The 23198-nt window shown below is 43.9% G+C and overlaps 1 protein-coding gene across 1 annotated transcript in view; it reads right to left on the minus strand.

Annotated features, from left to right (window-relative positions):
- Positions 1–23198, minus strand: part of LOC126471419 (outer dynein arm-docking complex subunit 3) — a 355522-nt gene that overhangs the window by 259317 nt on the left and 73007 nt on the right. Inside the window, exons 3-5 of the mRNA XM_050099557.1 lie at positions 21960–22112; positions 21773–21874; positions 21513–21698 (exon numbers count right to left, since the gene is read on the minus strand). Of these exons, the coding sequence (XP_049955514.1) occupies positions 21513–21698; positions 21773–21874; positions 21960–22112 (441 nt within the window). The remainder of the gene's footprint in view (positions 1–21512; positions 21699–21772; positions 21875–21959; positions 22113–23198) is intronic.

Below are 23198 nucleotides of genomic sequence, written 5' to 3' on the forward strand. Positions count from 1 at the left end.
TCAATAGCGCGTAAATACCCAGATCATGCAATATTTGATGGAGGCGACTTTAACCTGCGGAGTATAGACTGGGAAGTCTTAGGATTCAGTGTCTCTGCTATATAGAGCAGATAAGCAGTTATTAACATCTCAGTTAGTGAACTGGCATCACTTAGCTCCAGTAAGGTGGATGTAGAGGAAATATCGGCAATTTAAACAGATTGTAAGTCATGGTCCGGAGAGTCATGTGCCTAGTATGCGGATAAAGGATGGAAAAGACCCACCATGGTACAATAACGAAATTCGGCGGATGCTGAGGAAGCAGAGGCTGTTGCACTCTCGGTTCAAAAGGGAACGCATAAATGACGACAAGCGAAGGTTAATAGATATTCGTGTGTCTGTGAAAAGTTCTATGCGTGAAGCATACAATAACTACCACCGTCACACCTTAGCAAAAGATCTGACAGAGAACCCGAGAAAATTCTGGCCGTGTGTAAAATCGCTAAACCGGTCAGGCCCTTGTTGACCATTCTGGTGTGGCAGTTGAAGGCAGCAAAACGAAAGTCGAAGTTTTAAATTTCACGTTCAAGAAATCGTTCACACAGGAGAATCGTACAAACATACCGTCATTTTACAATGAAATAAATACCCCTAGCTGCATACAGGCGTTGATATAAGTCAACGGGGCAGTTGAAAATGTGTGACCCGACCAGAACTCGAACCTGGGAGTTCCTGCTTACATGGCACACGTTCTATCCATCTGAGCCACCGAGAACAACACAGAGGATAGTGCGACTGCAGGGACTTATCTCTGGCACGACTCCCGTGAGACCCACATTCCAAACTTATTGTCCCGCACTATATTCATTGTGCCCCTGCACATTATACTCATTACTCGCGGTGTGTTACCGATTCCCGTAGGAGTTCTGGCACTGTTTGTGCATCTGCACAGAAGAAGATTGTCAAATGGCCGGTGAGCCTTATATATATACCGTCATTTGACCATCGGACAGACTTCCGTATGGACGACATAGTAATAAGCACACCTGACGTAGAGAAACAACTGAATGATTTGAAAGCAAATAAATCACCAGGTCCGAATGGAATCCCAGTTCGATTTTGTATAGAGTACTCTACGGCACGGGCCCCTTACTTAGTTTGCATTTATCGTGAATCTCTCGCCCAGCGAAAAGTGCCAAGCGAATGAAAAAACCCGCAGGTGACTCCAGTGTATTAGCAAGGTAAAAGAACGGACCCGCAAAATTACAGACCAGTATCCTAACTTCTGTTTGCCGCAGAATCCTTGAACATATTCTCAGTTCGAATATAATAAACTTTCTTGAGTCTGCGAAGGTTATGTTTTGGAAAGCATCCCTCGTGTGAAACTCAGCTTGCCCTTTCTTCACATGATATACTGAGAACTATGGATGAAGAGCAACAGGCAGATTTCATATTTCTAGATTTCCGGAAAGCATATACACGGTGCCAAGTTCATAGGTATGTGAGTGGCTCGAAGACTTCTTAAATAATAGAACCCAGTATGTTGTCCTCGACGGCGAGTGTTCGTCAGAGACAAGGTTATGGTGAGAAGTGCGCCAGGGAAGAGCGATAGGACCCCTGTTGTTCTCTATATACATAAACGATTTGGCTGACAGGGTGAGCAGCAATCTGCGATCGTTTGCTGATGATGTCGTGCTGTACGGTAAGGTGACGAAGTTGAGCGACTGTAGTAAGATAGAAGACGACTTAGGCAAAATTTCCAGTTGTTGTGATGAATGGTAGCTAGTCCTAAATAAGGAAAAATGTAAGTTAATGCGGATGAGTAGGAAGATCAAACCTGCAATGTTCGGGTACAGTATTACTAGTGCCCTGCTCGACACAGTCAAGTCGTTTAAATATCTGGGCGTCACGTTGTAAAGTGATATGAGGTGGAACGAGCATGTGAGAACTGTGGTAGCGAGGGCGAGTGGTCGACTTCGGTTTATTGGGAGAATTTTAGGAAAGTGTGATTCACCTGTATAGGAGACCGCATACAGGACGCTGGTGCAACCTGTTCTTGAGAACTGTCCGAGTGTTTGGGATCCGCACCAGGTCGGATTGAAGGAAGACATCGAAGCAATTCAGGCGGGCTGCTAAATTTGTTACCGGTATGTTCGAACAACGGAGATGCTTCGGGAACTCAAACGGGAATCTCTGGAGGGAAGCCGACGTTCTATTTGAGAAACACTATTCAGAAAATTTAGAGAACAGGCATTTGAAGCTGAATGACGAACGATTCTACTCCCGCCAACATACGGAGCACGTTAGGTTCAAATGGTTCAAATGGCTCTGAGCACTATGGGACTTAACATCTGTGGTCATCAGTCCCCTAGAACTTAGAACTACTTAAACCTAAGTAACCTAAGGACATCACACACATCCATGCCCGAGGCAGGATTCGAACCTACGACCGTAGCGGTCACGCGGTTCCAGACCGAAGCGCTTAGAGGCGCACGGCCACACCGGCCGGCAGCACGTAAGTATAAGTAACGAGAAACTGGGCTCGTACGGAGGCATACAGATAGTCTTCTTTCGCTCGCTCTGTTTGCGAGTGGAAGAGGACAGGAAATAACAAGTAGTGGTATAGGGCACAATCCGCAACGCACCGTACGGTGGCTTGTGGAGTGTCTATGTAGATGTAGATATTTGACGACTGTTACCACCCGGTTTGGTATCAGAGGAAGTGACTACCTAGCCTGTGGGCATCTCCCAGAGACGCCAAACAAACGCCTGTAAAGGTTTGGTTTGGTTTGGTTGTTTGGGGAAGGAGACCAGACAGCGTGGTCATCGGTCTCATCGAATTAGGAAAGGATGGGGAAGGAAGTCGGCCGTGCCCTTTCAGAGGAACCATCCCGGGATTTGCCTGGAGTGATTTAGGGAAATCACGGAGAACCTAAATCAGGATGGCCGGACGCGGGCTTGAACAGTCATCCTCCCGAATGCGAGTCCAGTGTCTAACCACTGCGTCACCTCGCTCGGTGTAAAGGTTACATGGCAAGTGTAATCCGACTGCAGGAAAAACAAAAATTGCTCACCGTGCAAAGGGACTCTCAAGACCAGTTTAATTAATTAGTCAATCAATTCGATACGACTGACGTGTCGCCGGGCGGGTGGAAGCGAGGGCAAGAGTACCGTGGAGCACTATTTCGTTGCAGCGAGATCTTTTAACGAAATTTCAATCTCCTGCCTGCACAGGAAGAAATGACCATCTTGATAAAATCATCTATTTGTAAAGTGATACGTAGTATTAATCTGACATTTACAACTCCTATGTGCTTAGACTTCGTAGGTGACGAGGCATTTGGCTACTTTAAGAGAACTCACTCCATCATGAGCCAAAAAAAGAGTTTAATATTCTAGTCCTGTGATGCAGGACATAACAGCTATTAAACTGATAAAAACAGAATTTTTTTTTACGCGACTAAAGAATACTTAGAGGAAATATAACTTATGCCATACTGTTGTACAGGATTTTCACAACAAGCAACGATACTTTAGCGGTGTGAAAATACGTGTATGCTCAGATTTCTTCTGTCTACGAAAATAACTCGTATAAAACGGAGGAATCTACATTTCGCTTGAGAAATTCGAGGTACACTACTGGCCATTAAAATTGCTACACCAAGAAGAAATGCAGATCATACACGGGTATTCACTGGACAAATATATTATACTAGAACTGACATGTAATTACATTTTCACGCAATTTGGGTGCATAGATCCTGAGAAATCAGTACTCAGAACAACCACATCTGGCCGTTATAACGGCCTTGATACGCCTGGGCACTGAGTGAAACAGAGCTTGGATGGAGTGTACAGGTACAGCTGCCCATGCAGCTTCAACACGATACCACAGTTCATCAAGAGTAGTGACTGGCGTATTGTGACGAGCCAGTTGCTCGGCCACCATTGACCAGACGTTTTCAATTGGTGAGAGATCTGGAGAATGTGCTGGCCAGGGCAGCAGTCGAACATTTTATGTATCCAGAAAGGCCCGTACAGGACCTGCAACATGCGGTCGTGCATTATCCTGCTGGAATGTAGGGTTTCGCAGGGATGCGACCATCATGATGGTATAAACAGAACCTGGATTAAACCGAAAAAATGACGTCTTGCCATTCGTGCACCCAGGTTCGTCGTTTAGTACACCATCGCAGGCGCTCCTGTCTGTGATGCAGTGTCAAGGGTAACCGCAGCCATGGTTTCCGAGCTGATAGTCCGTGCTGCTGCAAACGTCGTCGAACTGTTCGTGCAGATGATTGTTGTCTTGCAAACGTCCCCATCTGTTGACTCAGGGATCGAGACGTGGCTGCACGATCCGTTACTGCCATGCAGATAAGATGCCTGTCATCTCGACTAGTGATACGAGGCCGTTGGGATCCAGCACGGCATTCCGTATTACCCTCCTGAACCCTCCGATTCCATATTCTGCTAACAGTCATTGCATTTCGACCAACGCGAGCAGCAATGTCACGATATGATAAACCGCAATCGCGATAGGCTACTATCCGACCTTTATCAAAGTCGGAAACGTGATGACACACATTTCTCCTCCTTACACGAGGCACCAGAACAACGTTTGACCAGGCCAAGCCGGTCAACTGCTGTTTGTGTATGAGAAATCGGTTGGAAAATTTCCTCATGTCAGCACGATGTAAGTGCACCAGCGCCATCCTTGTGTGAATGCTCTGGAAAGCTAATCATTTGCATATCACAGTATCTTCTTCCTGTCGGTTAAATTTCGCGTCTGTAGCACGTCATCTTCGTGGTGTAGCAATTTTAATGGCCAGTAGTGTATATGGAAAACAGCATCTCTGTTTAGAATTCGGTAAAGTGGATTTCTTAAACTGGGGAGTCTTTGTTAGAACTATATGTCAAAGTCGTTTCTGCCTGTCTCCCGGCCAGGCGCGAGGCATCGGCTGACCGGAAGCCGAAGCTTTTAATGCGGCTGGCAGGTACAAAGAATGCAGCTGTCCCGGCAGCAGTGCTCACGGCGCCCTCTAGAAGTAACCAGTATGGTGGTTGTGTGGCGACAGAAGCGGACGTGTGTGTGGCGTGAGAAGATGTAGTTATTTGACGACGGCTACCACCCGTTTTGGTATCAGAGGAAGTGACTACCTAGCTGGACACTTATTCCCTCCATGTAGATTGATCGGTTGACCACTTGGCGGTCACGGTGACAATCTCTTCGGCCTCTGAGAGTTTGTGCGGCCGGCGTGTGGGCACTTGAAGACGTGCACACAACTGCTAGTGTGATGGGCGGGGTGTGCATCTCTTAACCTTTCGGCACGCCACGGTTCCCCAGCAGTCGGCCGACGGCGCGCGCTCCGTGATCGCGAATGTGTGCTGTTGGAAGGTATTTTTTACCAAATATGTTTCGTGTAAGGTGGAAACGTTGTGATGGAGAAGGGTGCTTGTGTTCTCAAACGTCGATGCATACGAGACCTGAGACATATTTAGTGCTATGATCTATTGGTGGTGGAAATTTAATTACTTGCTTCGTAAAACGTTTGCGTGTGATTCTCAAACGTTAAAAATGTATTTTATTATAGAGAAGAATCATCGTAAGGTAATGGTGAGTATATTAAGCCTGTAAATTGTTAAGCAATTAATTAGATATGGTAGTACAAATAGATTATTTCCCACCATTTTTGATATCGAAATTGCACCAGCTCTTCCATTGTCCTCAGCATAAGCCAATTGGAACACAGTATTCTGAGAAGGGATGAAAACCTCCATCTGTATGTTTGGACATGTTGGTTCAGACGTATTTCACACAAACAGGAAGTAACCACATGAAAGAGACAGAGGCAGGAAGTAAGTGTAGTATGTCCTGAGCAAAGGAATACCGCCACCTGACTCTTTGCTTGGGGGCTGTGAGAACAAATGGAAGTCTCTCGGGCAGGTAGGCGTGTCACCTTGCTCTACAGGATTGAGGTGCAGGTGTTACAACAGGAAGCATCCACTTGAGAGAGACTGAGTTGGTTTCCCGGATATTGAATATCAAAGAACACCAACTTCTGGTCTGTGGTCGGTGCTATTTAATAGTTATTACATCATAGAATGTGGGGTGATATGAGGGGAGAAGCCAAGTCTCCTGCAAACCGATTAAATAAAGAATATGCACATTGAATTGAACAATATATTATTGACACTGATTTGAATTTCGTGTCGTGACATCATTCTACACCAGCACGGACTGTGTCGTTTTGACGCAAATTTGCATATGGGGTGGAGAGGGGTAAGTGGGCGAGGTGAGAGGAGGGCTGGGGGATTTCCCAGGGGAGGGAAAAGAGGCTCAGAACCGAACTGGGGAATGGGCTATAAAAGGGTGTCCCTATTTCCAGAGAGGTGAGGAGGAGGAGGGGGGAGGGGTGGTTCAGTGTCACAGAAGGACGAGTTATCCCCAGGGGATCATAAATCAACATCCAAGCGATCATAATCCACTTAACAAATGGTTCAAATTTCTCTGAGCACTATGGAACTTAACATCTGAGGTCATCAGTTCCCTACAACTTAGAACTACTTAAACCTAACTAACCTAAGGACACCACACACATCCATGCCCGAAGCAGGATTCAAACCTGCGACCGTAGTGGTCTCGCGGTTCCAGACTCAGGAGCCTAGAACCGCTCGGCCACACCGGCCGGCTCCACTTAACAGAACAACAGGTTAAGGGAAGGGTGGTTTAACTGATCAATTTAATTAATTAGCATATGAATTTGATTTCAAAAGAGCCCCAGAGCCCGCTTAATACTAATACTATTGTTTCAGTGCGAAGTAAATCAAGAAGAACAAGCTGAGAGCGGCGTCGACACGCAAGAGAGGTAATATTTCATCGCTTCCAATTTTTCAGTGATGCGGCATCAGTCTTATAGGTAATCAACATTCACCAGAGATCCATCAGCTGGAGAGCATGTATCGCAGTGCCGTTAACATTTTCATCTTCCTCCATGCACTGTTAGCCATCCACACCTTGCTCGAAAAGGTCAACTGCCGAAACCTATAAATAAGAATTAGGTTTTGGTGCGACATGATGCTTTAATCTGCAAACAATAATATTGCGTTCCACCTCTGATTAGATAATATTTCGTCAGTTTCCCCCACACAAAGAACTTCCTTTTCTTGTGTTTTTCAAAATACTGACACAAGTTATGTACAAAAAAATGGAAAGACTGGTAGAAGCAGACATCGGAGAAGTATACTATGGGTTCTGGAGAAATGTAGAAAGATACGAGGTAGTTCTAACCCCACGACTTATCTTAGGATACCGGTCAAAGAATGGCAAACCTAAATTTATAGCATTTGTAGACCTGGAGAAAGCTTTTGACAGTGTAGACTGAAATACATAAATTGTGAAGATAACAGGGATCAAATACAAGAAGTGAAAGGTTATTTAAGATCTGGAAAAAAAACAGACTGCAGTTATAAGCTTCCCTGACAAATATAAATTTGTTGACATACTATATAAATTTAACTGTTAGGAAGTTTTTTCTGAAGATACTTGTCTAGAATGTAGCCTTGTAAGTAAGTGAAACGTGGACGACACACTCTTCAGATAAGGAGGGAATAAAAGCTTTTGAAACGAGGTGCGACAGGAAAATGCTGGAGATTTAATGGGTAGATTGGATCATTAATGAAGATGTACTGAATTTAACTGGAAAGAAATTAAATTTACGGCATAACTCGATTAAAAGAAGGGACCAGTTGATAGGATATATCCCAAGGGATCGAGGATTTGTTAATTTGGAAAGGAGATAAGTGTGAGGGGTAAATATTGTAGAGGAGACATTGGCTTGACTACAGTAAGTAGTTCCAAATGGATGTAGTTTGCAGCAGTTATGGAGAGATGAAGAGGCTTCCACAGGATACAGTATTGTTGAGAGCCGTATCAAACTAGTCTTCGGACTAAGGACTACAAAAACAACAACACTGTTGTCGTATCCACAATGACAAGCCAAGTCCTTGAAACAATACTGAAAGTAACTCAAGTAAACAGAGAGATCAGCTGTGGCAGAACCGGTCACAGAGTGCCACACAGTCAGGGCAGAGATGTGAGCAAACAAGAGAACCTGTGAAGTACGCAATGCTACAGAATTAATGGCGAAAGCTCCTTTAACGATAAAGGAATAAGTAAGGCGACAAAACCAATTTGGCAAAGAAGTGTTGTGACAGAATGAATGATGCACGGTCCTTGGGCAATAAAGGGGGGAAACTGAAACAGAGATTGGGAGCTGCGAGAAAGGAAAAGAGAAATCTCGTGGTAGGAAATGCATTACGTCATGAGAAGCCAATGAAGGGCTTAGGACACAGTTTAAGACCATAAACGGAAAGGCTCTCTAGTCCCTCCAGTCAGCCTCTGAATAATACTTGAAGTACAATGTACCAAGGCAGCCAATAAGGCTATGAGAAGCCCTTCCACAACATGTCCTGTCAGGAAAAGGTGTAGTCTCTAGTCAGCCTCTTATCCTACACAGAGTATCCAGGAGGAATGGTCAGTATTCAGGGATATGACACAAACGATCATTCGAAGCAAAAAGGTCAAGCAAACATAGGCTCTAAAATGCTTAGCTTAATAGCTATGAGAACTTGTTCAGTAGAAAAGATGTGTTTCAGAGTAGCAAAGACGAACATGTGCTCATCTGACCATTCATCGTGGGACACCCTGTATATCCACCGAGGGAACTTCATCCAGACACGCACATCTCCATCTCACTTCAGTCAATAGGCTGAATTCGCTTTAGCAGGAACTCCCACTACTCATTCCCCTGCAAATCTCATCTTCTGGATGTGACTGAATATTCATGTAGTGTGAAGCTGCCAACAACGAGGCAGCTAGATAAGTCTCTGCATATGTTAACAGTGGTGCTGAACGGTCATTGAAGGAAGCCCACTTGTTCCTTGTTAAGACCTAAGTTCGAGCATGCTGCAAGAATATGGGAACCTTCGCAAACATACCACTCAAAGCGGAAAGGAAAGCAACACAAAGCACTTAGGTACGTAACTGGTGGCTACAGGAGGACAATTAGTGTCAGAGAACTGATCAGAAGCTGAAATGAGAAAGCTAATAGAAGGGAAAGAATTAGACTAGCCCATATTTACCAATATGCATGCGAAGATATAAGATGCAAACCATCTATAGATAGAGGTATAAGGGAAGGGAAGACCATCATTATTGTTGTTGTGTGTGTAATAGCCCGAAACTGATTCTATTGATGTTGGTACTAGAATTCCTTCAATGACAGTAGATCGATATTGTAATTAATTTCATGTATTAATTTTACTGATGATGTGTTGTAATGAGTTATTGTGTTTCTAGTTATTTAAGGCAGATGTCAGTCTGTTGTACATAACTACTAGTTCTGGGATTCTCTCGTGCTCATTCGTGACTGTTGCTGCCCCCGTCTGGGGGTCCATGTCGAGCCTGTATTGGAAACAGCTGAGTGGGCGGGCGTTCGTTTTCTGAGCGGAGTTGTTGAATCTCACGAGCTTGTTTGCTCACATGAAATTTTATATTTTATATGCTAAATTATGTGGTGCCTACCATTTAAGTAACCTTTTGTGTGCCACGGTATCTGATTGTTGACTGAACTTTGAATTATTTTGATAATAACAATCACTGTCGTAATGAAAGAGTACATAAGTTAGATTTTAGTAAATTGTTCTTCAACTTGATTACAATTTAGAGTATATCAAAATTTAACTCATTTCAGTAAATGTGTAGTAGGCCATAACTGCCGCGTTTTTATGAATCTTTAAAATTGAAGTAATTTATTTTCACCTGAATGGTAATTTTTAAAGATGTGTGGTAGTTTTAAACATGTGATGGTTTTATTTGTCAAGTTCTCTTGTTTAGAGGTACCAAATAAAATGTTGGGTGCAACTGTCGGTGGTGATTGCCTGATGTGATGCTCTGGTCCAGTCCTACCACCCTACAGTCTATTGTGCTGAGCTCGTATCGTTGCGTAAAAGGTGGAATCACATGTTGTTTCGACACTTAATTGGTAGCAGAGCCTATTGTGCTGAGCTTGTGTCGTTGCGTAAAAGGTGGAATTACATGTTGTTTCGACAATTAATTGGTAGCAGAGCGTGGTTACGTTGCTGGGTCCCTGGGTCAGGCATCACCTTCCATTATTCTACGGGGTGATAAATTAGGTTATTTATCTTAACTTTTAGTTATCTTTGTGTGAGAAATCTCTGTTGGCTGTATTATGTAACAGGACGACGAAGCCAGTCACCCGCAGCCCCTGGGGTGTCCGGGATTGAGCCAGTTGAGGAGAGGGCAGCTAGTTTATGAGCTTAAGATACGTGGGGCGCCTACTGATGGGACGGTGACGGATCCGAGCGCACGATTGCGGGGAGTTTTGGACCGTTCGGTATGCCTCGCTGGGGAAGGCATTGGTGACGTAGGGTCAGTGTGGTCCATGTGTGCTGCGTCGCTTTCCGGTGTGTGGGAGAATCTTGAGTTTATGAGGGACAGTAACCCTTCCCGTACACAGAGTAGCTGGGTTCCATCCCAGTTCATTCACTGGATTAATAGATTGGGAGATTTAGAACAGTTGAAGTTTACCCCTGAACAGAAGGCCAATATTGGCGAGTTGCGTCAGAGACCTATGGCATTGCAGTTTGATCCTAATGCAGTAGGGTTGCAGAGGGAAGAGAGCGTAGGAGGAGGTACATTGGTTCAAGAACCAGTGAATGAATCGGAGCTGGCAGGGAAATTAACGATGGTTGGGCAGCCATTGTTTGAGCCATTTGCTAACTTACCCAATCCTATATTTCTTTTAATTCTGGGATTTTGGTGGTAGACGAGCTGCCACATGTTGTCGAGGTTCTGTGGTTATTGGTACGTTCGGAAACGCACAGCGATGCACTAGGTGTTGACCACCTGGTTATTCTTCAACTCATTTATCCTTTGGCAAAGGAGTCATTGAGTATTATTATTGGTGAAGTATTGCGAGTTAAGGGTAGCCTTTCCGATTTGCGGCGGAAGATCATTGAACGTAAATTTACTCCACGCATTAAACATGATTTGGCAGGCCAATATTTTTATCGTGTCCAGCGTCAAACCGAGACCCTCGAACAGTATATTGATGAAATTTGTGCCGCCATTAAAGCGCTGGATTTAAATATAACTAAGAGGAAGGCTGTAGAGAGTTTATTGCAGGGCATCAGACCAGAGGACAGGTCGCGGGTTATGTTTGCCCCTAAGCCAACTACCTTCAGTGAACTTGAGACTTCGGTTTATCAGATCGAGGGGCTTCGTTTTACTGAAAGTAAGAGAGCCAGGGTGCTAGAGGCAGATCCTATAACTACCTCGGTGCAACCTGATCGTATTGAAGGGAAGATAAATGATGTTGGCAATAGGAGCTGTTTTCGGTGTGGCAGTTTCGAGCATTTGGTGCGTGCTTGTCCAGAGAGACGGAAACCGCACCCGAGTAGCTAACGGTTAAAGAATATGGACACCTTTAGTCAGGAGCGTCCGATGAAGCGATGTAATCGCCTAAGAACAGTTGGTAGCCATCCGCTGCCGTTCATGTGTGGTACCTTGAACCATAAGCCAGTCTGTGTGTTAGTAGATTCTGGGAGCAGTGTGTCCTTGTTAGACCTCAATGGTACCAGAAGTATCGTTCGGTATGTAAGCTACCCCCATTGCAACCGACCTCAGAGGGATGTCGTGCAGTTAATGAGCAAGGGTTGGCATTCATGGGCTGTTGCCAGGGAAGTGCATCGATACAGGGGTTTTCGTGGCCGATTCATTTGTTAGTGGTGGAAAACCTGTCTGTTAATTTGTTATTGGGCTGTGATTCGATACAACGGATGGGTTTGGTGTTAGATTACGCGAGTAGGATGTCTTATTTTCCGTTCGCATCTGCGAAGAAGTTTAGCTTGTGTTCATGTCAGGGGCAGACCGAGGTAAACAATATATCTGTTCAGGATTCTGAATTTGGGCTCAGTCATTTGCCAGGTAGTCAGGCAGAGCAATTATTGGCGCTTCTGAGTCGTTTTCCTGATGTGCTGACTAATAAGCTCGGTGTGTCAGATAAAATTCGTTACCATATACGCTTGGCCAATGATGTGCCACTTCGACAACCACTGTAAAGATTGTCACCGCCAAAGATGGAGGCGTTACGCCAGTTAGTGGATAAGATGTTGGAGGAAGGAGTGATCAGGAAGTCAACCTCTCCTTATGCTTCTCCGATGTTTTTGGTGCCTAAGGCAGAGGCTGGGTATCGCCCGGTAGTGGACTACAGACGATTAAACCAGAAGGTTGTTTTGCAGTCGGTGCCGTTGCCTGACTTGCACCATTGTTTTACCTGGTTTGTGGGGGCAAGGGTCTTTACCATCCTGGATCTCAACCACGCTTACTACCAGATTCCGTTATCTGAAGAGTCTAAACCAGTCACTGCATTTAGCACGGACTGGAACCTTTATGAGTTTAATCGGGTGCCATTTGGGTTGTCCACGGGCGCGGCAGTCCTATCTCGGCTGCTAGCTAGCATCTTGGGGGGCTGTCAAGTACAAGTTTGTTTATAATTACCTGGACGATGTGGTAGTACATAGTCCTACGTTTGAGGAGCATCTTCAGCATTTGGATCAAGTCCTACTCTGCTTGCCGGAAGCTGGGCTCGTGGTCAAGCCTTCTAAGATAAGTTTGGCACGCAACGAAATTTCGTTTTTGGGTCATTTGGTCTCAGCAGGGGGCGTGAGGATTGACCAGGGGAGTACGAGGGATCTACATAAGTTTCCGCCTCCTAAGACTAAGAAGGGAGTCGCCCGATTTATAGGGATGGCAAACTTATTTCGTAAATTTGTGCCCCATTTTGCGCAATTAGCTGCTCCCCTAAACCAACTTTGGAAGAAGAACGTGGATTTTCAGTGGGGCGAATCCCAGCAATCTGCATTCGATGTCATTAATTAGGCCTTAGCCAATCCACCTGTGTTGGCTCTACCAGATTTTGGTAAGCATTTTATTGTTGAGACGGACGCGTCTAATTCTGGGGTGGCAGCAGTGCTGCTCTAGGAGGATGAAGGTCAATGTCGTCTGATAGCGTATGCATCCAGGACACTCTCACCTACCGAGTTAAAATATTCTGCGTACGAATGGGAAGCGTTGGCAGTACTCTTCGCTTTAGAAAGTTTTTGTTTCTACCTAGAACATAGACATTTGACTTGGAGACCGACAACCAGCTGGGTACTAGACCGTCACAGGAAAACCGGACGTATCGCCCAGTGGGCAGTCCGCATATCAGCCTTCAGATTCAGAGTTAAACATATAAGGGGAATGGAAAATTCTATAGTGGACGCGCTGAGTCGGATGTTTGAGGAGGGACAGGGAAGAGACCAGTAGGGAATGTAAGTCTGGTTATGGGTGTTCTAACTGAAGTTCTGGAGTTGTCTGGCAGTTTGAGAGAAAAGCAAGGCATAGATCCTACCTTGAGTTCCATAAAACAGCAGTTCCTAGAAGGGAAGCAGGTGCCAGGCTATAGCATAGGAAAGGGCATCGTATGCTACCAAACTAAGAGCGATGGAAGGGTTGAGATATGTCTGCCGTGTGAACTAATCCCTGCGATTTTCCATTATTTCAATAATTCTGTTGCGGGAGGCCATTTTGGAGTCGCCAAGACTATTGCTAACATTCGGGAGCACCTACCCTGCGCGACATTGTATAAGGACATTCGTAGGTTAGTAGAGCAATGCCACATCTATAAGGAGTCCAAGCCCAACGCTAATGCGAGGATAGGGTTGCTGCAATCTACCAGGGAGAGTGCACCAATGGACAAGGTGTTCGTTGATTATTTGGACCATTACCGAGAAAGCGGAATGGCAATAGGTATATATTGGTAGTGGTGGATGCGTTCACATGCTTAGTACGGCTCATCCCTAGCAGTGGAATAACAACGGGTTTAACTGTTCGCCATCTGGCTAACATTTTTTGATCCACCAAGGTCGCTTGTTAGTGATAAGGCCCGTGCTTTCGTGCCGCACCAGTTTAAGAGATTTTGATTCGAAAGTGCTAGATATATCACGTCATTACTATTCCCTACTATCCGCAACCTTCATTTGCGGAAAGAGTGAATTGCAATCTTAAGGCTGCTCTCATAGCATTCCACCGGAAGTCACAGCGAAGATGGTACGAGACGATCCCTTGGTTGAACTTAGCCTTCAACTCCTTTAGTTATCCTGTGAACTCCTCACTCGCCAAATTGTAGTCCATCAATGATTTACTGCCTGAGGAGGTGACCAGCGAGCTCATTCAGCAGAATTGGAAATGTGCCAGGAAAAACATCGAGCTTGCACACCGGAAATTAGCCCAGCGCTACAATGACGGGTGCCACCCATTTAAGGTCCAGACAGGGGCGACAGTTTTTATTCGTAATTTTTCAGCAGGGAGAACGACAAAGACAAAATCTCGAGCAAGTTACCACGTTTCGTGGGACCCTGCCAGATGTTACAGGTCTTGAACCAGTTAGTTTACTGGTTCGGAATAGTCGGATGGGAAAACCCTCAAGGGTCCACATCTCTCAGGTCAAAGGAGGGAGCCATCTCTTGTATTTTGTCTTGGATGAATGGGGGGTGCGGGGTGGTTTCCATTTTCAGAGGAGGAGGATAAACCGTGTGGCTCGATCAGCGATATTTCCGACGCCGGTGTGGGTCATCTTTCCGGCGGTGTGCGCAGAGTGCACGCTGGCGCCACCTATTGGGTCGATTGGGAACGGGAGGAAAAGCTGAGGTAGAGGGGGGTGATTTTGCTTTTGGATACCGAGCAGTAGCGGCGTTTTGCGAACTATGGCGGACAGCTAAGGTCTGGTGTCAGCCAGCAAGCAGGGCACGTCTAAAGGGGGCTGTTGCCCGGGTGACGGCATCGTGGCAAATATTGCCGGCGTGGAAAGAGACATTACTGGGAAGCCGTTGGCGTTTTCCGCTTGCTTCATGTCACCTGGACATCGGGATCTGCGGCGGCTGGCATCGTCTAGCAGGCAAGAGGGTAAGGGCCTTGCTTGTCCTGTAAATTGTGGTCGGAAACTACTACTGGATTCTGTGCGGTTGACTGTATGTTCTTGGGCAGCCGTCGCTATTCCTACTGAGTCTGGCCTTCAATGTGTTGATTTTAATTGGTTTAATACGTTATGTTTTAAGGTGTATGTGGTGTGATCATTAACATTTACGAGGACCTGGAGTGCTGAGACACTCCGTTGTAGATCCCTACTGTCAGGGTTTAACCGTCACTGAAATAAGTTTGCTGGCCCTTGTTTGAGTACCATCTGGTTATTGTATTTATATCACACCATGGAGTTAAGATGGCCAGTCGCTATTGATATATATAGACAAAATATTTCCCTGGATATATTTATCTCTCAATTGTAATAACATTACTGTTACATTTCTGTTTGAACTAATAGTGTGTCTGTCAGACACATGTATAATTTTGAAATCAGTAGTTTCCTAAATTCTTGCCAGTTATTGAGAGGCCTGTTGTTATTGTATGTTTAATAGCCTGAAACGGATTTTACTGATGGTGGTATTAGGATTCCTTCAATGACAGTAGATCGATATTGTAATTTATTTCATGTTTAAGTTTACTGATGGAAATGGAAATGAGCGTTTGGCGTCATTGGCCGGGAGGCCCCTTATGGGGCAGGTCTGGCCGCCTTGGTGCAGGTCTTCTTACATTCGACATCACATTGGGCGACCCAGCTGGAAATCGAACCCGGGCCCATAGGACAGCAATCCGTAATGCTGACCACTCAGCTATCGGGGCAGACAATTGATGTGTTGTAATGAGTTATTGTGTTTCTAGTTACTTAAGGCAGATGTCAGTCTGTTGTAGATACCCACTAATTCTGGGATTCTCTCGTGCTCATTCATGACCGTTGCTGCTCCCGTCTGGGGGTACATGTCGAGCCTGTGTTGGAAACAGCTGAGTGGGCAGGCATTCGTTTTCTGAGCGTAGTTGTTGAATCTCACGAGCTTGTTTGCTCACATGAAATTTTATATTTTATATGCCAAATTATTTGGTGCCTAACATTTAAGTAACCTGTTGTGTGCCATGGTATCTGATTGTTGTCTGAACTCCTATATTATTTTAATAATAACGATCAATGTCGTAATGACAGAGTACATTAGTTAGATTTTAGTAAATTGTTCTTCAGCTTGATTACAATTTAGAGTGTATAAAATTTAACTCATTTCAGTAAATGTGTGATAGGCCACAAGTGCCGCATTTTTATGAATGTTTAAAACTGAAGTATTTATTTTATCCCGAATGGTAAATTTTAAAGATGTGTGGTAGTTTTAAACATGTGATGGTTTTATTTGTCAAGTTCTCTTGTTTAGAGGTACCAAATAAAATGTTCGGTTCAGCTGTCGATGGTGATTGCCTGATGTGTAACTTTGGTCCAGTCCTACCACCCTACAGTCTATTGTGCTGAGTTTGTTTCGACACTTACCTCTCTCTCCCCCCATCGGCCCAGTAGGTGGCGACTCATACCGGCGGCGGGATTATCGCTCATCGAATCACATGGCTCAATTATAAAGTAAATATTTAGTGCTGAAACAATAACGGTGGTGGTAGAGGAGTAAAATATTAGAATAATTTACCAGGGTATATTATCATCCCTTTCCCAGAAAGCAACAACAGATTTAAATATTTGGTTTACAAATGGGAAAATGTCAAGGAAAATAAAGATAAATGTGAATATAATAGTAACTTTATATGAAATAGAGAGTGGGGAAACAAAGGGAAGGGCCGGGTGGGAATTCATGACTCTCCGCCGCATATGGCATTGTGGTAATACAATGGCGAAATTTGAATATTTGTGCCAGATCAGGACTCGAACCCAGATTTACTGCTTCTCATGAGCAGTTGCTTTAACTGCTTTGGGCTTCCGGACAGTCCCCAAGCGACTCGAATTTCCAATTTATTGCAAGCTACAGTGCACCATCCTTCGTCTATTAACCTCTTACCCACAAATTATTGATTCCCATGGTAGTTCGGACGATATTAGTGCAGACGCACTGAAACAAACGTCAAGGAGCCGTCGCGCTTTTCCAGAAATGTGAGGATTTGAAAGGTGTCTGTTCTGTCACGCAGGTTAGGTGAGTAACTCGTCTCAGCGATAATTATTCCGAAACTATTCCACCATTTTCTCACATTTGACGATAAATTATAACCACTTAAATGTATACGTAAGTAATATGTAAAAAAACTAAGTTATAAAGCGTAGTTTGAAATGTAAATTACTGTAAAACAATATGAAGTGTACCTTTGTGACATACTGTGGGATATGTTAATATTACTGTTTGTTCACAATAAGTTGACGATCGGCGCGATGGCTGTCGGGAACGGCCGTGCCCCCGCATTACGGCTGCTGAGGGGGGTGGGGGAGGAGCTGCAAGAGGAAGGCAGCGTCGACTGCTACCCGTGTTTTGTACTTAACACGAAATCACAGACGGCACTCGCGGAATTATTGGCCGCTTAAGTGACATCTGTGTGGGATCGGGAAACACCTAATTCGTTGACATATTCATGCCCGAAAGTTTTACCTATAACTTACGGATTATTTGTGTATCGAAAACAATGAAAAATGAATGGAGATGAATGTGCGACTTACGACTCTATGAATCTAATGAAAAAAACTGATATTTGGAATCTGTTGCATTTATTAAACGCAGACAGCAGTAATGTTCACAAAGTGCTATTACGAGGATTGTTCATAAGTAATGACCCACATTTAAAAAAAAAAAGCCATTAATATACACAGACAAACGTCCTTGTTTCGAACCATTCTGACAGATAGTAGAGCTGTAGTACAGCGCCAAATTGGCGTCTACATACGGCTCACGTTGCAAGCAGCGTGCTGTTATTGAATTCTTGTGCGCAGAAAAAGAAACCGTGGTGGACATCCATAAACGTTTGTGTGCAGTGTATGGCTGGAGTTGATAGCAGTACATTTGGGCGATGGATAAAGAAAGTTAGAGCCTCAGGAAATGCACAAAAAGAGTTCCATGATCAGCCACGCTCGGGACGTCCTGTCACAGCCACTGCTCCAGACATGCTGAACCGTGCAGATGTCATTATTCGTGCCGACCGGCGCATCACAACTCTACAGTTAGCACTACAGATGTCGGTCAGCTTGGAAGTGCGTCTGCAATGATCGAGACTCTCGGATATTCAAAGAGGTGCTCACGATGGGTTCCACGAATGATCGCAGTGGACCACAAGATTCAAAGAAAGGCAATTTCATCTGAATTGCTGTAGCGTTTTGAGACCGACAGAGAGGCCTTCCGGTCACGGATCGTTACGGGGGACGAAATCTGGGTGCACCACTTTGCAACAGAAACAAAAAGGCAATCCATGGAGTGACATCACCCTCATTCACCACAAAAGAAGAAATTCAAGACAACCCCCTCTGCCAGAAACGTCATGGTGACAGTCTTCTAGGATTGTGATGGCGTCATTCGGACTTCCATCTCTTTGGGCCAGTTAAAGATTCTCTACAGCGAACGCGCTTTGAAGATGACGGGAGGTTCAGTTATGCATTGAAAACATGGCTACTACGCCTACAGGACAAGAGCTTTTGCCAGCGGGGAGTACATGCTCTTCCACAACGTTGCCGTACGGCCATAGAACGTGATGGAGACTACGTAGAAAAATAGGACATGGACAAGACATGTTGATGTATATTGTCTGACTCTTAACAATAAATACGTTCTGAGAAAAAAATGTGAGGCATTACTTATTGAACGACCCTCGTAATTGTGCCTGAAGATACTGTCAAAATTATGTTCACTAAAAATCGCTGTCATTTACGTTTGTTTCAATATCATCATCAGCATCATCGCTTGAAGGCATGGTATTGATGATAACTTCATCGCTGGCCGCCAACATTATTCTATCTCGTGTCCAATACTCTTGCTGCAACTGCTGCACTTTCCTGCAGTGACCTTTCCAGCCCGTGCACTAATTGAAAGGAAAGCAGTATTAACAAGACACTGCAATCTTTCCTTCGACATGTAACCAGCGACATTATTCTCCCTGAAACTGTGTTTTATTTTGGCCTATGCCAATTCTTTCGGATGTAGATCGCAGCTGTAAGGCGGCCTTTGTGGCCTCTGTTCTCAGCGATTTTATCCACGACTCACACTTTCAAGGTTGGTTTGTTTTCCTTTATTGGAGATAACAATTCAACCTTCCTCATAGAGAGTCGTTGCAGTTTATTTGCACGTCTTGCAACCAGTTTAACATCGTAATCCTGAAATCATACTATTGTTAACCTTCCTGCTGCGGTATGGCGCATTATCCATACAGTCACAGAACTGGGTGGAATATGAGTTTACCAATCAATTTGTTTCACCAGAAGGCAAAGTAGAACGGCAGTATAAAGGTTTTTAAATTTTAGCTGATACTTTATTTGTTACTGTAAACGTATTTGTTGTTGTGGTCTTCAGTCCAAAGACTGGTTTGATGCAGCTCTCCATGCTACTCTATTCTGTGCAAGCTTCTTCATCTCCCAGTACCTACTACAACCTACATCCTTCTGAATCTGCTTAGTGTATTCGTCTCTTGGACTCCCTCTACGATTTTTACCCTCCACGCTGCCCTCCAGTACTAAATTGGTGACCCCTTGATGCCTCGGAACATGTCCTACCAACCGATCCCTTCTTCTAGTCAAGTTGTGCCACAAATTTCTCTTCTTCTTTGTTGATGTTCATCTTATATCCTCCTTTCAAGACACTGTCCATTCCGTTCAACTGCTCTTCCAAGTCCTTTGCTGTCTCTGACATAACTACAATGTCATTGGCGAACCTCAAAGTTTTTATTTCTTCTCCATGGATTTTAATACCTACTCCGAATTTTTCTTTTGTTTCCTTTACTGCTTGCTCAATATACAGATTGAATAACATCGGGGAGAGGCTACAACCCTGTCTCACTCCCTTCCCAAGCACTGCTTCCCTTTCACGCCCCTCGACTCTTATAACCGCCATCTGGTTTCTGTACAAATTGTAAATAGCCTTTCGCTCCCTGTATTTTACCCCTGCCACCTTCAGAATTTGAAAGAGAGTATTCCCGTCAACATTGTCAAAAGCTTTCTCTAAGTCTACAAGTGCTAGAAACGTAGGTTTACCTTTCCTTAATCTTTCTTCTAAGATAAGTCGTAAGGTCAGTATTGTCTCACCTGTTCCAATATTTCTAGGGAATCTGATCTTCCCTGAGGTTGGCTTCTACCAGTTTTTTCATTCGTCTGTAATGAATTCACCTTAGTATTTTGCAGCTGTGACCTATTAAACTGATAGTTCGGTAATTTTCACATCTGTCAACACCTGCTTTCTTTGGGATTGGAATTATTATATTCTTCTTGAAGTCTGAGGGTATTTCGCCTGTCTCATACATCTTGCTCACCAGATGGTAGAGTTTTGTCAGGACTGGCTCTCCCAAGGCTGTCAGTAGTTCTAATGGAATGTTGTCTACTCCCGGAGCTTTGTTGCAACTCAGGTCTTTCAGTGCTCTGTCAAACTCTTCACGCAGTATCATATCTCCCATTTCATCTTCATCTACATCCTCTTCCATTTCCATAATACTGTTCTCAAGAAGGTCGCCCTTGTATAGACCCTCTATATACTCCTTCCACCTTTCTGCTTTCCCTTCTTTGCTTAGAACTGGGTTTCCATCTTAGCTCTTGATCTTCATGCAGGTAGATCTCTTTTCTCCAAAGGTCTCTTTAATTTTCCTGTAGGCAGTAAACATATATGCGTCAAATTTGTGATAGAAGTAGTAAATACTGCTAGCAAAAATCGAAGTGTAATTAAACGGTAGTCTCTTGGCGAGATACCGCCCCCCATTTTTGTTTCCTATTATCGAATACTTGATTATACAATAGATAAGAGACGTTCGAAATTTGCATACGACATCCTCAAAGTTCTTAATCTAAGTGAGGTCCTCTGATTTTAGTTAACTGAATAGTGTTTCTTGGTAACATCAATATGCGCTCCTCTAACTTTTCTTCAGTTTTTTTTATTTTAGTGTTTCGTCACGAGTTTTATTCATTAATAATAATGCAACAACAGTGGCGATTGCTCTGGTTTTTGAGAATAACTGCTCTTTTGTAACATCTACTTGCAGCGAGTTCCTAAAATAAACTTGCCCCAGTGACTTGAAGAAATAAGCTTGAGTAAGTTTTTGTTCTAATCTAAGCACCTCACAAATGCTTACGGAATTGTTTACTATGGTTCGCATCTAGAGGCAGCTAGACGTTGGTAGCGCTCGGAGACAAATGAATAACCTTCACGTAGTGCCGATTTTCTCCGCTTCTGGCAACACCAGCGACATCATCAAGCTACCGTGACCAAACAGTACATTCACCAACATGGCAACAGCCATAGTTGGAGCTAATAAAGAAATAAAATGAAAAACCGTAACCTTTTTCCATTTTAGTAAGTTGGAATGTCTTTCTCACAGTCTTAACTAAATGTCTCAATTATAAAGTAGTAACCTGTAGATGATTTATTTCCTCTTGTTGCTTTTGTATCATGTTTTCCAGTCTTTTCAGTGTGCTCTCAAACTCAACGCTGTCATCAAGGAGACTCGTTCGAATAGAACGGTACTTCTTTTTCACATGCTCTGCTTCCATCATGTTCATCTCCACACGATGTATCTGGTTCTCTAGCGAGCATACTTGCTGTTGAAACACAAGGTAAGTGAGAAACTCGTTGCGGCGATTATTATTCCGAAAGCATTTCACCATTTGCTCACCTTTGACGACAAATTATCACCCAAATCTTTTCTTTGCGTAGAAAAAACACTCTGAAGTAGCTCTTGATACTCACTTGCGAGTTTTTTCATTCGTCTTTGTGCCTGCAAAAAAGCGGAAACGTGAAAACATTTAACATCAAACCGAGGTAACGACTTCCGGTTAAACTGGTGCAAACACCGTACTTACCACCCTCGATTGGTGTCGTAGCACGTCCAGCTTCTTCTTCAGGCCGCAAATTCTGTCATCAAGTATTCCAGCAACTTCATAATTCTTCTTTCTCCTTAAGACGTACACTCCCTTGGCATTTCTATAGTTAGACTTCACAGGAAGTTCATCACACTGAAAGCAAATTTGACATTCATGGTGACAAAATATATTGTGTATATTTAAATATTGTAAAAAATTAACACAAACAAAAAGCTAAGAAACAAATCTGTATTAAGTAATACAGAGACCATCATTAACACTCACTCAGGCATTGTTTTCAGTTATTTCTGAATTTAACTGAGTTGCATCAAACTAACACAATATTTTTTTTGGATCAGTAAAGAGGTAGCTGTTAAATAAAAGTAGTGTTTTAATAACTTAAAATGTTAGTAAACATACTTTAGAAAGTACTTGTGTTTCCTTGTATAAATGTGTATTGTGTGTGGTGTGATATGGCCAGGTTCTCGCTGCACTCTCACAGGTCCATCTTGGAACATTGTCTACAAGATCTCAACTGGAAGTAAGAAGACAAACACGACATTCCAACACCGACACCTTGCCATCTCATTGAAGTGATGTGGGCCTGTAGGAGGCTGGGATCATAACCCAATACATTGGATTTAAGCTGGTGCCAGTAGTAAATGGAAGGCGCACATGCTGGTTCTGAGAGGCGGCATCATAAACACATTCATATCTGCACTATTGCTTCTGGCAAGTAGTCATTGTTGAACATAATGTGAAGTCCAGAGTGTACTCAAGATCTTAGCCAGAGAGGCATGTTAGTTTCTCAATGAATGTGGTAGGGACAACCCTAGCACCGCAACTATTGATGTGCGGTGTTGGTCTGGCGTATTTTCATATTATCATACAGCTACAGGGTGACAATTATTAAACTATATCAAAAAACGTAAATTAGTTACGGACTACGGCATGCACACACTTTATCCAACATGAAAACGTCACTACAGATATTCAGATTCAGGTTATAGGTTATAACATGCTCCATATGCCTGCCGTCATTGATGATGACGTGACGCAGACGAATAGCGAAATCCTGCATTACCCACTGAAGTGTCGGAACATCGATGCTGTCGATGACCTCCTGTATGGCTTTTTTCAGCTCAGCAGCGGTTTTGGGGTTATCGCTGTACACCTTATCTTTAATATAGCCCCACAAAAAGGGGCCGCATGTGTTCAGATCCAGAGAATATGGCGGCC

Source organism: Schistocerca serialis, chromosome 3, assembly GCF_023864345.2.
Source record: "Schistocerca serialis cubense isolate TAMUIC-IGC-003099 chromosome 3, iqSchSeri2.2, whole genome shotgun sequence".
Taxonomy (NCBI): Eukaryota; Metazoa; Arthropoda; class Insecta; order Orthoptera; family Acrididae; genus Schistocerca; species Schistocerca serialis.